This window comes from Myxine glutinosa, unplaced genomic scaffold (genome assembly GCF_964187855.1).
Source record: "Myxine glutinosa unplaced genomic scaffold, kmMyxGlut1.1 SCAFFOLD_669, whole genome shotgun sequence".
NCBI lineage: Eukaryota > Metazoa > Chordata > Myxini > Myxiniformes > Myxinidae > Myxine > Myxine glutinosa.
The window spans coordinates 129187-145604 of NW_027616764.1; the positions used below are offsets into that span (position 1 = coordinate 129187).

At 44.8% G+C, this 16418-nt stretch overlaps 1 protein-coding gene across 3 annotated transcripts in view; it reads right to left on the reverse strand.

The window, feature by feature from the left end:
• Positions 1 to 8083: 8083 nt before the first annotated feature.
• The window catches only part of LOC137436907 (ribosomal protein S6 kinase alpha-5), a gene marked incomplete at its 5' end in the record, with an annotated part of 54194 nt that continues 45859 nt past the window's right edge, over positions 8084 to 16418 (reverse strand). For 2 of the 3 annotated variants that reach the window (XM_078768894.1, XM_078768892.1), the window contains 2 exon segments: positions 8252 to 8565; positions 15572 to 15700. In XM_078768894.1, coding sequence (XP_078625020.1) covers positions 8383 to 8565; positions 15572 to 15700 — 312 coding nt within the window. 3 annotated transcript variants of the gene reach the window in all.

The window sequence follows — 16418 nt, forward strand, 5'->3', positions numbered from 1 at the left end:
GCCCGGCAAATTTGATTGGTCGGGATGTCGTAAAATGACGTCATATTTCTCGGCGCGCAAAACTAAAGTTTTAAAAACAATATTATTGTTTCACTGTTCACAGACGTCAGTCAATGATCAGGTCTAACGTTGCCAGCCAGGCTTTGGGATCTTCGGGTCCTGCTCGGAACACGAACCTGCACTTATTGTATGGAATCTTGTCCCGAGCACAGAGGAGTAAGTTGATTGTTTTCCTCTGTCTGCCTGGCAGTCAAACCAAACCGAAAATTACGTACTGCAAACGGCAAACTTACTATTTTTAGGGACGTTATAAAGGACACAAACAGCAGGATATGGGAAACTAATCTAACCTGTTAAATAAAGTGGTGTAATAGGCGTTGCATCAAGGGTGGTGAACCTCCAATTGTTTAACTTCAGTTTATGTTTCACATGAGGAGTAAATGTGTGGTGGAGGTCAAGTGTTAGCTGGTTTGGTAATCTGCCCTGATCCTGAAGGTAACGAGGACGGATCAACTGCAAATGCAAGATCATCCGGTGGGGTCATCTCAATGAACTCCCCTGGCCAGATTGTTGTTGACCTTGGGGGTGTGCGAAGGACATAGCCTCATCTAACTCTACATGAGCTGGACAAAGCATGGGGTCAGGATCTGTAAACATAGGTGGTGGGGTCACCAACTAGCACTTGGTGTTTGGCTGGTCGAATTGACACGTCGATTTGCATGAAAGGGATTCCTGTAAGTTCTCCCTCAGCACCCTCAGCCCTCAGCTGAGGACCCTCACTTCACTTTGAGCTTCCGGACCCTCAGCGTCGGTTCACCACCCTCAGCTTCAAGGTTCTCCATGACTAGGCCCTCAAAAGTAAGGCTGTGATGGTCTTTGGACAGAGAGAAGTGCGTTTCACCAACAGCATGTAAAGATGAACCATCGGCCTGGTGAGCGGATCGAGACGAGCTCTTGCGCAGGCTCCTCATCCCCTTCTTGCAAACAAGGGTCAGAGATGACCTCAGCATCATCGTCCAGGACAGGAACTATCTTAGGAGCTTGCTACATATAAGTGGTCTTGATCTGGTAGAATATCACATTTGCTGAGAAAATGTCAATGTGGTTGTCCTGCTTGTTTGCAAAATTGGCATTACGTTTGTCATGTGAGGGGAGGGACTTATGGGGCCTGGTCTTGTGTGGTGAGAGCAAAGCTATCTGCCACTTCTGGTGGCATTTCGGGGAGCCATGTCATCACCAGATGTGTGGATCTCATCTACCAGCGAATCCAAGGCTTGAGAGATCTCAGGCTTGATGGATACCAGGGTGCATGACCTGAGCTTGGTACCATACTTCTGCTTCAGAAGACGCAGTAGGCTCGGATGAGTGAGTTGTAGCCAGTGTAGGACCACTATGTTCTCCAGTGAGGGTGACATCTCCTCATCCTTGTCAAGAGGTAGCCTGTGATGACTGAGCTCATCTTTCAGCAAGAGTATCCTCAAAGAATATGGGCCCTGTGCTTTTTTTGGTATTCATCAATGATCTTTCTGACTGGAAAATCCTCTCGATCTCTTTGCTGATGACTCCACTCTCTGTTGCTCCATGTCTCAACCCTCAGATCGGCAGACAGCAGCCTCCTCACTCTCTGCAGACCTGGACAATATCACAAACTGGTCAAACAAGTAGAACATGTCCTTCAATCCTGACAATCTCACACTCACTTTGTCTCTCTGAAAAGACCGCCTGGAATACCCTCCCATCTACTTTCTCAACAATCCTCTTGAAGAAGTTCTGTCACTCAAGCTTTTGGGCCTCACCATCAGCCATGATCTTTCCTGGGAAAACCAAATTTCCAAGCTGGCCTCCAAAGCCAGTCGCCGACTGGGCATTCTCCGGCGTGCGAAGTCCTTCCTTGGCACACCTGAGCTTCTCACCACATACAAGGCTTTCATCCGCAGCGTGATGGAATACTGCTCTACCCTATGGGCTAGTGCCCCTGCCTCACACATTGCTCGGCTTCACGCTGTAGAAACCAAAGCTTTCCGGATCATTGGAATCTCCCGTGATGAAGCTGATTGTGAGGGCCTTTCACTCTCTTACCACAGGCAGGTTGGTGGTCTTTCTGTCTTCTACCAACTCCTCTCTGGCCTAGTTCCCCCAGCTCTGTCTGTGCTGTGTCCCCCAAATATTCCTGTGGGACGCACAAGAACTGCCAGCATCCCTCTTTTTGTGAAACTGACAAAATCAAGACTCTCTGCTCACCTTCACTCTTTCATTCCTCTTTTTCCCGCCTCTGGAGCACACTCAATCCCACTACTCCCTCCAGGTTTTTAAAACAGCTGTTCACCACCATCTCTTATCTTCCCCCATCCAAAACATTGATCTTTTTTACCCCCGTTAATACACCCCAAATCCACCTCTTTCAATCCCCGATTTCATTCCTGAAATTCCAAGTAGTGTCAATTTGTTTTATAGTGTACCCCTTCCCTCCCCCCCCCCCCCCCAATCCCTCCTCCTTCCACAGATCTCCCGATGTCCCTGTTCTCTACTGTTGTGGTTGTGTGCTTCCCTCTCTCCCCATCGTGTCTCCCCCTCCCTTTATTGTTTTATGTGTCCGTTAATATATTTTGTGTTTTATGTGCTAATGTGTGTTTAATGTGCTAGCTCTTACTTGTGCCAGCCTCGATGTTGTATACAAAAAAAAAATTTTAATAAAAAAAAATAAAAAAGGAAGCCACCACATGTTGATATCGCTCCTCATGCCTTTCATGTGACTGCATTCAGAAATGAGCCAAGTCTAAGAGGTGGGCACCCATGGCCTGGAAGCCGTAATGCAGGTCGATGGTCTGCCATATTGAAGCAAATTACATTGATGCTTTCTTTGAGTATGGAGTTTGAGTTAATGGGGGTAGAAAGGATCACCAATCCAACATCTTATTAGCAGTCACCTGTATCTTCCACTAGCCCAGTTTCTTCGGTGCTCGCTCTGAGGCTCTCAACTTGACAGACGCCTTCTGAAACATATAGCAGATTTTATTGGGTGTAGCGGAAAGTGGTTGTTTTTTAAGCTGTGAGGCACAGCTCAAAAAAGGACATTACTTTGTGGTACACCTTATAGATTTCAGGAATGATGCTAATATTTGGGGGGCAGAATAAACGACCCCCGGTGGCTGGAGGGCCTATGATGGCCCTGTAATAGCACCATTTATCAAAAACAACTGTTGCACCAACAATGTATTTTCAACATGGACAATTTATACTTGTTCTCATATTTCAATGTCATCCACCCATGTAAACTGTGTTCGTATGGCCAAAAGTTATGCCCTGTACGCATACCGTTTGTTGTGCTTTCCACGTAATTAGATTTGTGTGTTGATAAAGTTAAGCATATCCATTTGGTGACATACCCAGGCAAGTTGGCATCACGTTCTCTCGCCCTCCTCTAATTCATCCTTCGTATCCCGTGGAACCGACGTGTACCACATTTTCGGGATTTGTAAAGTTATTTTATAACTCAAACGAGTGGCATTAAGGCAGGAAAACACTTTGCACACATACTTTTAGTCGTCCGACCCTTCCCAGAAACTCCAGGATGCATTTGGTCTTCCCGTAACCCTCGCCTGGTTAAACTTTCAAAATCCAGGATGATTGCACACCAACTCTTTTATCCCTCACTTCTCCCTTCTGTAGAACCACTTTACAGAGGCTGTTTTGTGCCACTCTTCACTCCAAGACTTAAAGCAAGTAGTGCACTGCCACCTCTGATCTCAATTACCCCCATTAACCTTCCTGTCGTTCATTCTCTTAATGTTTGGCCCACTATCAGTTCTATAATGGCTGAAAATGTAAATATTGAATGGCAAATCCTCCAATTTAGTTGTGAAGCAAATGGCAGCGGTGAAGTATTTCAGTGGTAACATTAACCAGACTGCCTGTTTTATTACCTACATCTCAATGACCTTCAGAGCTGGCCGAGACGAGACACGAGACATGAGACACACCTTTAAACACTCCATGGAGAGAAAGTCTCTTCTTGCTATTCTCGGTTCATAATGGTGTATGAGGAATTCCACCTGCAGTGCCACAAAGTATGGCTGTCTTCCAATGACTGTTGCTGCCTTCAACACATCCATCACCCCCTCCCTCTCCCATTTTGCACTCGTTGGGGTACAATTCCTTCGACTCAAAACTACAGGATAAATCTCATCGCATGGAGGTCGGATGCTTTGCGTTCCACCACCTCCGATATTCTGCAATTCTTCTGCTTTCACTTCTCTCCATCCTCTCCTGGTCCCTCAAAGTTTCAGGCATTCAGCGAGTAACCCATGTATTCTCTCGTGTTTCGGCTCATTTCCAGTCCTTTTATCGAATCTGCAAAATAGACTTCCCGATTCAATGCTACTGTGCTTTTCTCTCGAGTTCTTCAATATTGCAGCCGATCACCATCTCATGGTTTGTCATCATCAATTAATAATCTTTTCTATTCCTGCTAATAAATGTTCACTGTGTCGATCGATTTAGTTGCCCAAGCTTGCCATAGTTCCACTCTTCCACGAGTCTCAACTTCTGTAATGGGGGGAAGAAAAAAAAAAAAACATTTTGAATGACACCATTTTTTTAAAAAGTGGAACGACACGAAATAAAGTGCATACCTCCACTAGGCCGACCAATTTACGTTTTGAATCCCACTAGCAGGTTGGATCTGCATACGGACGTCAACCAAAATCGAATCAGCTTGTTCTTGTCACATACCCAATCTGTCCACCAAGTTTCATCCAAATCCGTCTAACTTTGAGATATCTTGTTATATACTGTGGATTGTTTTTATTCCTATCACTCAATGGTGAAGAATCACTTAATAAATTCCCAGATCCGGATCTTCACTCAAATCAAATCAATTCGTCCTCGTCTCACACACAACCTGTCCACCAATTCTGTCCGAATCCGTCCATTCCGTTTTGAGATATCCTGCTCACAGACAGACAGCGGTGAAAACACAACCTTCATCCACCTTCGGTTTTCTTGAACCCAAACAAGTAGTTTGAGCATTAACTGCCATGACACCGACATAGGATTTCTTCATTTTCATCACCTTTTATTTCACTTTTATAACCATTGATAACTTTTCAAATCTATTTCAAAATGCAATGATAATTCATAAGCCTAACATAAAAAAATAAAACAAACATCCAGAGCATTAAAGTAGAAGTCTATCTGCATGTTATGCCCACGCCCTATGTGAACACCTTTCTCTCAGAAACAATCAGGTGAACGTTGTGCTCATCTGAACATCAAGATTCGGTCGTAACAAGATCTGCCTACAAGGGACTGAGAGGTTCCATTCAATAGTCAGATATACAGTTTGAGACCTTGCCCCTATTTTGGATTGCACATTCATTCCATACCATACACAGCAAACCAATTCCACATTGAATTTGTCTGAGTATAATCTTGATCCATCAATAAATTTTAATCAGCAAGGCTTTTCTGCTTAAAACTGAGCAAACAAGCAGCAAACCTCCATCGTGTGCTCAGCAACAAACCTTGCATAATCACAGGTTGATTTATTGGTCACCCGCTGCGTTCTTTTCAAGAGTATCAAATATTTCTTTCCAAATATATAAACGTTATTGTGTTTTACATCATATACAGAGATGAAATTATTCTAAAAACAAAATAATATTTACAAAACAACTGTTGCTCCATATACTGTACACTTTCAAATGTATCACACCCAGAAGGTTTAAACCTCTTCCTGCATCAATCAACTTGACTATCCTTTAACTTGGAACCTTCCAAGCTCAAGTGCTTGGAAAAGGTGTTTTGGCCACGCAATCTGCCTACCAAAGTAAATAAAACTGATGCTTTGTACTTGGCATGTAGCGGGAATGCAGAACCGCTTTTATGCACGAAACAAGCATACTGCGCACGATGGAGATTTTGATACCCGTGCTGTTTCGAGGATTCTTATGTAGACTGCTTTTATAAGCATTTGAGGTGACGGCACAAAGATCATCCTAAATTTACAGCATATTACAGTAAATGTCCAAAGGAAGAGCTTGTGCAAAGCAATTATATAAAGTGCCCTTACCTTTGTGTTAAAAATATGATACAAGCTTGACGTGGCGTTTGCCAACAGCCTCTGAAATAAAAAATAAAATTAAGATTGTCTTGATGCAATTACAAAATATGCAAACATGCAGGTCGCTATAGTCATGAGGTTTATGCTCAAAACCCCCACAGGCAGGTGGCGCTAAAAGTGCATCGGCGTAATCCCTCATGGATTCCTGGTGCCCTGGCATTAAATAGACAACTTTCAAAAACCCAAATCATTTTGTTCGAAAGAGGCCGTGCACAATAAATCAACAACGTGCCATAAATCCATCGTTTCACTAAATACGGCAGTAAAAAGAGGTGAGGGTTAAATGGAGGGACACGACAGACGCAGGTGGGTAACAAAGGCCACAAAATGTGGTATTCAAGGGGCACCTGCGATACTGGCCAAGATCACAGGCTCACTTCAAAGGATGCTTCAAAACTCGTGCGTACAGTCGCTGTAACAAAATAACGCGTCCTAGACCGAGCGTCTAATCGTGGAAAACCCTAACGCACCGCGACGCCACACTCACTCGCAGTTGCGCATTCAAAAACCAAAATCTTCCAGGAAACTGACGACTCAGTTCCATAAATCAAGTAAATGGCAATCAGCATTTGTGTGTACCTCGTACTTTGTCCGGAGAAGTATCACAAGTCAGCTGGAGATCAGTTGAAAAAAACAAACTACAAACAATCAAGCGTGTTTTATCAGTACCTTTGATTCTAAATCAAATCGAAAAAAAATAATAAAATAGACGCCAAACTGTACTTCAGCTCAAAATAAACATTTTCCTCTTAAAAGCAAGTGTTGGAACATTATGTTTTCCAAAAGGTAACAGTCTGGTAAGTTCATGTTACGACCAAACCTTAAGGTAATCAAGAAATTGAAATAATGAATGTAGTTGTATACATATCAATTGCAATAATAATATTAATAAGAATAATAACATAGTAATAAACCATAAAGCACAGCATTATATTGATGTAGCCCTTCTGAAACTGAAAATATAACTGTGCACACCGATACACAAAATAAGTGTATACAATGTTTCCGGTAACAGCATAAAATGGCAGTTTAGAATACCTTGGGGAGCCTCAAAAAAGTGCACGTTAGGCATAGCTCACAATTTTTTTTTAGCCATTCATAGATATAATATTGTGAATGGAAGAGTTGGCAAAGTGAAGGAAAAGTCTCCACAGATACCACATGGAAGAAGGAAAACAAATAGACATTAAAAGTAGTTCAGAAATGTTCTGACAAAGTCACCTTGTATATATATATATATATATATATATATATATATATATATATATATATATATATATATATATATATATATATATATATATATACACACACACACACACACACATATATATATATATATCTCTCTGAGGTAAGCAAGGGACCTATGAGGCCGAAGCGAGGGATGGCGAGGCTGGAACATGAGACCAGTGAATCTGGTATAAGTGACCAGAGAAGCCAATGCAAGGGACCCGCAAGGCCAGAAAATGCACAGCGAGGCCGGCGCAAAGGACGGCATTTATATGCAGAACAACTGCTTTTGGAGTGGACAATGATATTTGCGATCCGTGCAGGAGGCATATTTTGCTTCTCATGTATCATATAAAATGCCTCTGCCTCAGGGCCGCAAAAGTAAGGAAAGACAAAGTGCTGATGATTAACTTTTCCCATTGCAGAAACCCTTGAAAAGATGAATGAAAAAGAAAATTGTTTATAAGAGAAGAAGGTAAAATTTTGCACTTATCTGATATTGTCAACACCCATTGTTTCATTTTAAATGTTTGATCCAAAATTGCACACCACCCAGGGTTTAGTGAAGCAGCTAGCTGTACATCACCTTTGCTCTTCACTTTGCTCTATTCATTACCTTTGTCATAATGTTCCAAAAGTAATGTTTGGGCAACCAAACGAGACATCGTTTTGAAAGCGACTCTTGAGGAGCCCTGTAGGAGTCATGTGTAAAAAAAACGACCGATATATATGTAATATACAGGCTGTTCTCTTTATGGCGAAGCATAAGTGGTCATTAGTAATAAAATAACACAAACCACCTTTAAGAATGAGGAGCCAAAGATGCGACGCAAAATAAGTGAGTGGGATTTGGTAGAACATGACGCAGAAGCAGATAGTAAGTGCTACGAGACTGCAAACGGTAGAAAGGTTCCAGCACATACATGTACTGTACTCCACAGGACCAAACGGAAGCTCCTAGTGGTTCAACAAATCGCCAGCCAGGAAGAATACCCAAGAGCTTTGCCGTGCACTGCTCATAGAACGTCACGTTAGAGCATCTTGGTGGGGGAAGATTTCCCGTGGGCGTGCGAGGAAGAGGACGTGGAGCTCTCGCTCGAACTCGAGCGGGTCTCTGTGCTCGTGCTGCGCTTCTTCAGTTTGCGTCTCTTGGCCAGCGGAGCGTTGTCCACTTTCTGCAAACGGAAGCCTTCACGTTTGCATTTGTTGAAGGCCTGGTCAGGGTAATGGCAGACGAATCGTATTAACATTTAAGTATCAGTAAAAGCCTTGCATGTCAGATACTCAGTCAAATCACATTTTAAGTAAAATAGAAGCATCGTCATAACAAAGAATCACCAGGAACTTTTGTCAGGATTTGAACACACAAGGCCGAGTGTGAAAAAGCGGACTTGGTGAAGGAACAAGATTTTTTTTTCTTTTAGAATGAGATTTAGAATTGCCCAAGAAACCCCAACATCTCTTATACTTCAAACAGCAGGGGTACCCGGCGTTGCTCGGGGAAAAAAGATTGAGAAGGTGGGGTAGGAGAGTTGGCGGTAAGAGGGATAAGGCAGTTCAAGGGATGGGGGGTTAGGGGGTAGGGGAAGAGGAATTGGAGGGGCGGAGGCGGCGGTTCTCACACAAGTCTCGTGGTTTTCGGGCTCAGGAGGGAAATACGAGATGGGAAGGGTGGGAAACTCGGGTTTTCTTTGGGAGGGAGCAGGAACGGGTGACGTCGAGGCCACACCCACAAACCGGCATAATATAATTTAGAATTTAATTTAGCGATATCATCATTAACCATGGTCATAAACAATCAAGTGGCCTATGTTCAACAGGAGGTCTAAATTTGGTCTCTTGTGTCAAGTTTGGTGGCAATTAGCCCAGTAATTTGGGCGTGATTAGCGTTTCACACACACAGACAGACAGACACACGGAAAATGACTTTATTCACAAGATATTGTGGTGTCCCTTGATCTCTTATTACATCTGCCGCAAAGGTGGGCAGTGGTTGTTTTCACTTGTCTGTTTGTCTGTCTGTGAACAGGATATCTCAAAAGGTTATGAGCAAGGTTGGACAAAACTTGGTGGACAGGTCAGATGTGTGACAAGGACGGATTGGTTAGATTTTGATGAGGATCCAGATCCTAGAATAAAAAAAAATTGTCCTTCACCATTGAGAGATTGGACCAAAATGATATAGAGCATGATATCTTAAAAAGTTGTAGATGGATTATGACAAATTGGATGAGTTTGATTATGACAAATCGATCAAAATTGATTATGACATGACAAGCACACGCAGCTTGGGTTGATTGCACAATCCTACCAACCCTATGTCTTACCAGCATTACACTCCATGTCCCCTCACTCTACTCCCTCCGACCCCAATTCCATCACTACCTTCCGCCTAGATCAGCAAGCAGGTGATCAGAGTGGAAAGGTGGGAGAGACGGAGAGTCATGGCATGGGTGGTGATACAGAGGCAAATGATGTGTTATGTCGGTATATGGGCCACAAACGGGAAGGTCTGGGACGGAGAAGCAGGAATACAGAGATGCACTGAAGAGGATGATGGGAATGATTGAGATGGAGGTGACGCTGTGCATTGCGAGGGACTTTAATATGCACGTTGGAGAAGCCGGGTGAAGAGGAATGTGTTGATAAATGTGGTTGGGAAACCAGGAATAGACAGCCTCAAGAGCTGGTGGTGAGGAATGGAATGGCCATAGATGGTTCATTTTTTTTCAAAAGCAGGAAAACTACAAGATTACCCATAGGAGTGGACAGCACAGAACAGAACTGGATTGGGTGGTGGTAAGGAAGCGACATTTGTGGAGGGTTAAGGATCAAGGTGTTTGTGGTTAGGATAAAGAAAAGGCAGGAGTTTAAGAGCATGGGTCAGAAGGTTATTAGTTCGGGGAAGTGTTGGGGAAACGTCGCCGTAGAGTACAAGGAGAGGGTGAGGGCCAAATATAAGCAACTCAGCAAAGAAGCGGCAGGTTTGGAGCAGGAGTGAAATAAGTACGGAAAGGTGTTTAGGGAAATTGCTGAAGTGTTGTGTGGAAGGTCGTCAGGAAAGGGTGCATCATCAAGGGATATAAACCAGGTTTGTTGGATGGAGGTAGTAGTGAAGGCAGTTGGTGAAAAGACAGTTGGACGTGGGGATGCTGCACCGGTATGGGCAGGAGAAGAAGGCAGCAAGGAGGGCTGTGGATAAAGCGAGGAATGATATGTAAGGTGAGGTGTACAACAAGTTGGAAGAGGATGGTAGGAGGAAGATGGAAGTACTAGTGGTGTGGAAGGTGGCATTTGAGAAACATGGGCTGAAAAGGAGCATGGAGAAGACAAAGGTGATGTGGGTTGGGCATCACAGAAAAGAAACGAATATCAGGTTGGAGGGGATGAAGATCAGACAAGGAAATAGGTTTGAGTATCTGGGTGGAACAGTGACCGGGGATGGTATGCCATAGGCAAAGGTGTGGAGGAGCATTCAGGTGGATGCCAATGTGTGGAGGAAGGTGGAGAGTGTAATGGCAGACGGACAAAGATTTCCAGGAGAATGAAAGGAAAGGTTCTGATGTCGTGTGTAATGCTGGCCTACCTTTACAGTCTGGAGACGGCGGCACTGACATGGAGACAACAACAGAGGCTGCAGGTTTGCGAGACAACTGGGTCAGGAGGATTGCAGAAGTGAAGGGGGTGGATAGAAGGAGAATGGATGAACTGAACGAGAGGAGATTGGTGTGCAGATGAGCTTGACGGGGAGATTGGTGAAATGTCGGATGAGATGGGCTGGACATTTGGTGTGAATGGGGGAAGAGAGGATGGCAAAGAGAGTGGATAGGTTGAAGGAACAAGGTAGGATGAAAGGAGGTAGACCCTAGTTTAGATGGGAGGATTGTGTGAAGAGGGATATCAACAAGGTGGGTGTGATTAGAGAGAGGAGGGAGTTGGCTGATGACAGATGGGAGTGGAGGAGTATTGCGGCCAAAGCAGGGCAGGGCATGGACTTGGTGCTATCGGACCTCACCCCTTATAAAGGGAAAGAAGGAGAACAACAACACGCAATGCAATGCAGTGCAGATTTGTGCACATTTATGTAGCGTGATTTACTGCAGTAAGGTTTGCCGGTAACTGAAGAGATTACAGTTCTAATTACAGTCGTTTCAATGCATTTTACCTGACTTTGTCTATTTTCTGGGTCTTGGATGTTTTCTTGGTTTTTTTTTTCCCCCTTTCTTTTATTTTGTTTTGCTATATCCTTATCTTTGTCTGACCTTCCCTTAGCTACCTATCTAGAGTGGCTCTTTGCCTTGTTTGTGGTGATTTCCATCTATCTATAATTCCAGTAATCTCTGTGTGTCTGTGTGTCTGTGTGTTTGTGTGTTTGTCTGTGACCGCTGTTTCTCGACAACCACGGGTCCGATATACTTTAAACTTGCCAGGTATATTGCTGGGGACCCGAGGATGTGCCTTTTCAAGGTTTCATATTAATCGGACAAGTAGTTACCGAGCTATGGCGATTTCTTTACCAAACTCCGCAAGCCGTTCGCTTTGGACCAAACCATTTCATGTAAATAGAGGGGGGGGTTCTGTGGTCGTTGCGAATGGACCAAACCATTCATGTAAATAGAGGGGGGGGGGGGGTTCTGTGGTCGTTACTGCCACGTGGTTTCAAAGTTTTTTTTTGTTGTTGTTGTTTGCACGCATGTTTTTTTGCACCCACGTACGGGCACGCCCTAGGATGTTTACACACACACACCCCTACACAAATTTATTTTTTTTTTTTTTTTTGGCAAGGAACGGGCACCCACGTATGGGCACGTCCTAGTTTTTAAAAACCCACAGAGAATTACTCCTTAGTGCTAGAGTTTTTTTTTTGTTTTTTTTTTTTGTATACAACATCGAGGCTCGTGAAAGAGCGAACATTAATCACACAGAAAGACAAACCGACTCATAAAACATATAACATCGGGAGCGGTAGACAAGATGGGGAGAGAGGAGGAAGGACACAAACACAACATTATTTTGAGAGCAGGGACCGAGAGACATGGAGACATCGAGAGATCTGTGAGAGGGAGAGGGCATTGGGGGCGGGGGTGCATGGGAAGGGGGGGGGGGGTGGGAGAGGTATAAAACATATGGACACTGCCAGGACTTCCAGGAAAGAAGTTGGAATTTCAAACAAGGTGGATCTGGGGTGAATTAGCGGGGGTAGAAAAGATCAAGGTTTTGGATGGGGGAAGATAAGAGATGGTGGTGAACAGCTGTTTTAAAGACCTGGAGGGATGAGTGGGATTGAAGGGAGTGAGGGAGTTTGTTCCAGAGGCGGGAGAAAAGAGGAATGAAAGAGTGAAGGTGAGCAGAGAGCCGAGATTTCGGCAGTTTAACCATCAGAGGGTTGCTGGCAGATCTTGTGCGACCTGTAGGAATATTTGGGGGATAGAGCACAGAGAGAGCTGGGGGTGCAAGGCCGGAGAGGAGTCGGTAGAAGACAGAAAGACCACCTACCTGCCTGCGGTGAGTGAGTGAAAAGCCCTCAGAGATAGCTTCATCGCGGGAGATTCCAATAATTCTGAAAGCTTTGGTTTCGACAGCATGAAGCCGAGCTAGGTGTGAGGCAGGAGCACCGGACCATAGGGGAGAACAGTATTCCATTGAGCTGCGGATGAAAGCCTTGTATGTGGTGAGGAGCTCAGGTGTGCCGAGGAAGGACTTCGCACGACGGAGGATGCCCAGTCGGCGACTGGCTTTGGAGGCCAGCTTGGAAATGTGGTTTTCCCAAGAAAGATCATGGCAGATAGTGAGACCAAAAAGCTTGAGCGACAGAACTTCTTGGAGAGGATTGTTGAGAAAGTAGATGGGAGGGTTGTCCAGTCGATCTTTTCGGAGAGACAAAGTAAGAGTGTGAGATTTGTCAGGATTGAAAGACATGTTCCACTTGTTTGACCAGTCTGTGATTTTGTCCAAGTCTTCAGAGAGTGAGGAGGCTGCAGACTGCCAATCTGAGGGCAGAGGAATGGAGCGGCAGAGAGTGGAGTCATCAGCAAAGAGATAGAGAGGATTTTCCAGAGAGTCAGAGAGATCATTGATAAAGACCAGAAAAAGCACAGGGCCCAGAACACTGCCTTGGGGAACTCCAGCCTGAACAGGAAGGGGAGTTGAGAGAAATCCATTCAGGGCCACACGTTGACTACGACCAGAGAGGAAGTCCGCAAGCCATGCATGGAGATTTCCATGGATACCATAGGAGGAGAGTTTGGTGAGCAGAGCTGGGTGCCAGACCGTATCGAAGGCACGTGATATGTCGAGGGAGACAGCTCTGATTTCCTGTTTGGCATTGAGGACCTCCATCCATTGTTGAGACAGCAGAAGCAGCATGTCCAGAGTAGAGTGACCTGGTCTGAAACCAAATTGATGATCAGAGATCAAGCCGTTGGAGAAGAGGAAAGATTTCATATCCGAAGCAATGATGGATTCCATGACTTTGCTGATAATTGGGAGCAGGCTGATTGGTCTGTAGTTGCAAGGATCTGTTTTTGCACCTTTTTTGTGTAAAGCGGTAATGTTTGCTGATTTCCAGGATGCTGGCAGATGACCTTGAGCAAAAGAGAGGGTGAAAAGGACAGAGAGAGGGTGAGATAGAGCAGCAGAGCAGGATTTTAGGACCCGTGGGCTGATGCCGTCTGGTCCAGTTGCAGAATCAGAGTCGAGGTTAGACAGAAACTCCTCCACCTTGTCAGGAGAGAAGGACACAGAGTCCAGGAGCAGTTGGGTTCGACTGGGAAGGGTGGGAACAGAGAGAGATGGGTTTGGGACACAAGATTTTGAGGCAAACACAGAGTTGAGGCATTCGGCTTTGTCACGTGCGATGTAAACTGTGTGGCCATTTGAGGTAAGGGAGGGGATGGAGGGGGAACAAACACCAGAAACGGATTTGACCAGACGCCACCAGGATTTGGAGGAAGGAGACAGGTTTGAGAGTTCATTCTTGAGTGTGGAGAGATAGTACTTCCTGGCACCCCTGAGGGTCGACACACACTTGTTCCGAGCTTGGTGGAAGGAACTGTGATTGCCTTCAGTTGGATTTGCCTTCCAAGAGGCAAAGGCAAGTTGTTTCAGGGCAACTGCCTCACCACAAGATTCAGTGTACCATGGACGGGAGGAAGGGTAAGACAACTGAAGACGAGATGGGATAAATCTGTGCATGAGAGAGAGCAGTTTGCTTTGGAAGAATTCCCAGGAAGAATTGATGTCAGAGGCAGTGGAGATGGGAGACCAAACCAGACGATTGATGGCTGCTTGAAGACCGTCCCAGTCGGCCTGAGTGAAATGCCAGACTCGTCGACGCTGAGGAGGCTCTCTGAGAATGGCCAGAGAGATGTCCACTTTGACAAGCACATGATGTCCACTTTGACAAGCACACGCACATGGTTACAGTTATAATTACTGTAGTCTGCAGAGAATTATTCTAATATAGGGATGCTATTTTTGCCTGGCAAGATTAATTAAATTCCTAGATGAATGCGATATTTTATGGAAAACTATCAACAGGCAACGCCGGGTCCCTCCTACCACCCTTCCCCCTGCCTCCTCCCACCCTACTCCTTTCCTCCCCCTCCCTCCGGCCATCTCACCCGACCCCTTCCTCCTCCTCCCACCCCACCTCCTCCTCCCACCACTCCCACCTCCTCCAAGCCGGACACTCACCACCACCCATTCCCCTCTCTTCTCACACCCCTCCCTCTGAACTCCAACCTCACCCCTTCCCATCTCCCTCCCTCATTCTACCCTTCCCACTCTACCTCCCTCCAGTCTCCCACCCAACCACTTACCCTCCCTCTTCTCACCCAAACCTTTCCTCTCCATCCTCTCACCCTCCTCCCTCTTTACCTCACCTGTTCCGCCCTCTCCTCCCACCCCACTCTTTCCCCTCCCTCCGGACTCCCAACCCACGCCACCCTACCCCATCCAACCTCCTACTCCCTCCTAGTCACTGAAGTAAATAAAGCATTTTAACCACGTTTGGGAAAAAAAAAAAAATGAGAATAAAACCTGCTTTCGATTCCTACCAACCCACCTTTTGTTGTTGCCACATGTCGTGTGAAATCTGCCCCTCTGAGGGACAAATTCATCGATATAGCCAATATAAATTGTGGTATAGATGTTTATCCTAGTCACCATGTAATGAATATGGGGTGTGTTCAGTTACCACGTTTCTTGAAGAGCACTCACCAAGTGGGCAAGTACTCCATGGAAAACCGTAGATAAGGAACGGCTGGCTTGGCAAGGGATAGCTAGCTTGTTGATGTTTATCCTCGATGATAAGCTGGATCTTTGGTAACAGAACACACCCCTGGACACCTTGACAGCATACAGTATACATACAAAACACCATCAAAAGTTTTCAATAACGTTTTTAAAATACAGTTTTTAAAATAAAAGACTTCAAACAAATATTAATCGCATGTATTGCAGGACCCAGTAGAGTGCCACCCTATCTTATGGAGGTAAGAATTAAGACGACGGTGCAGAATGAGGGATGACAGCCTTGTTTACATAAGTACACTTCGTTTTAAGAATCGCTAGTTTCTTTAACTTTTTCAGATATCACTCCAGATTTCGCATGTTATTTAGTTCACGACATCCGATCCTCAAACCCGAACACAGATTTTGATCATATGCTTTAATTAGTCCATGAGAGTAGATTGTGTTTCCAAAGCAATTCACGTTTGAATAAGCCGAAACAAACTGGTGGATAAGACCGCTGCAAGGTGCAGTTGGGCTGACGAAGGATAAAGCCTTTCATGAAGGTAATCCATTAATGATCTTCAAAAGGGTTGTTTTAATGTACCCAAAACATCCAGTTTTCATTCATGCACTCCCCTTTGGAGTTCCCTTAATATGCATGCAAAGTTTCGGCCCGCTAGGTTTCATGATTTTGGAGTTATAGACAGGCACGCACGCGCACACACATTTATTGTTTTCGATGAAATTTGAATTTCAGGAGAAACATAGCACAACTGATGCTTTATTAACATTTATTACCTCCGCCACCAAAGGTGGATGGAGGTTATGTTTT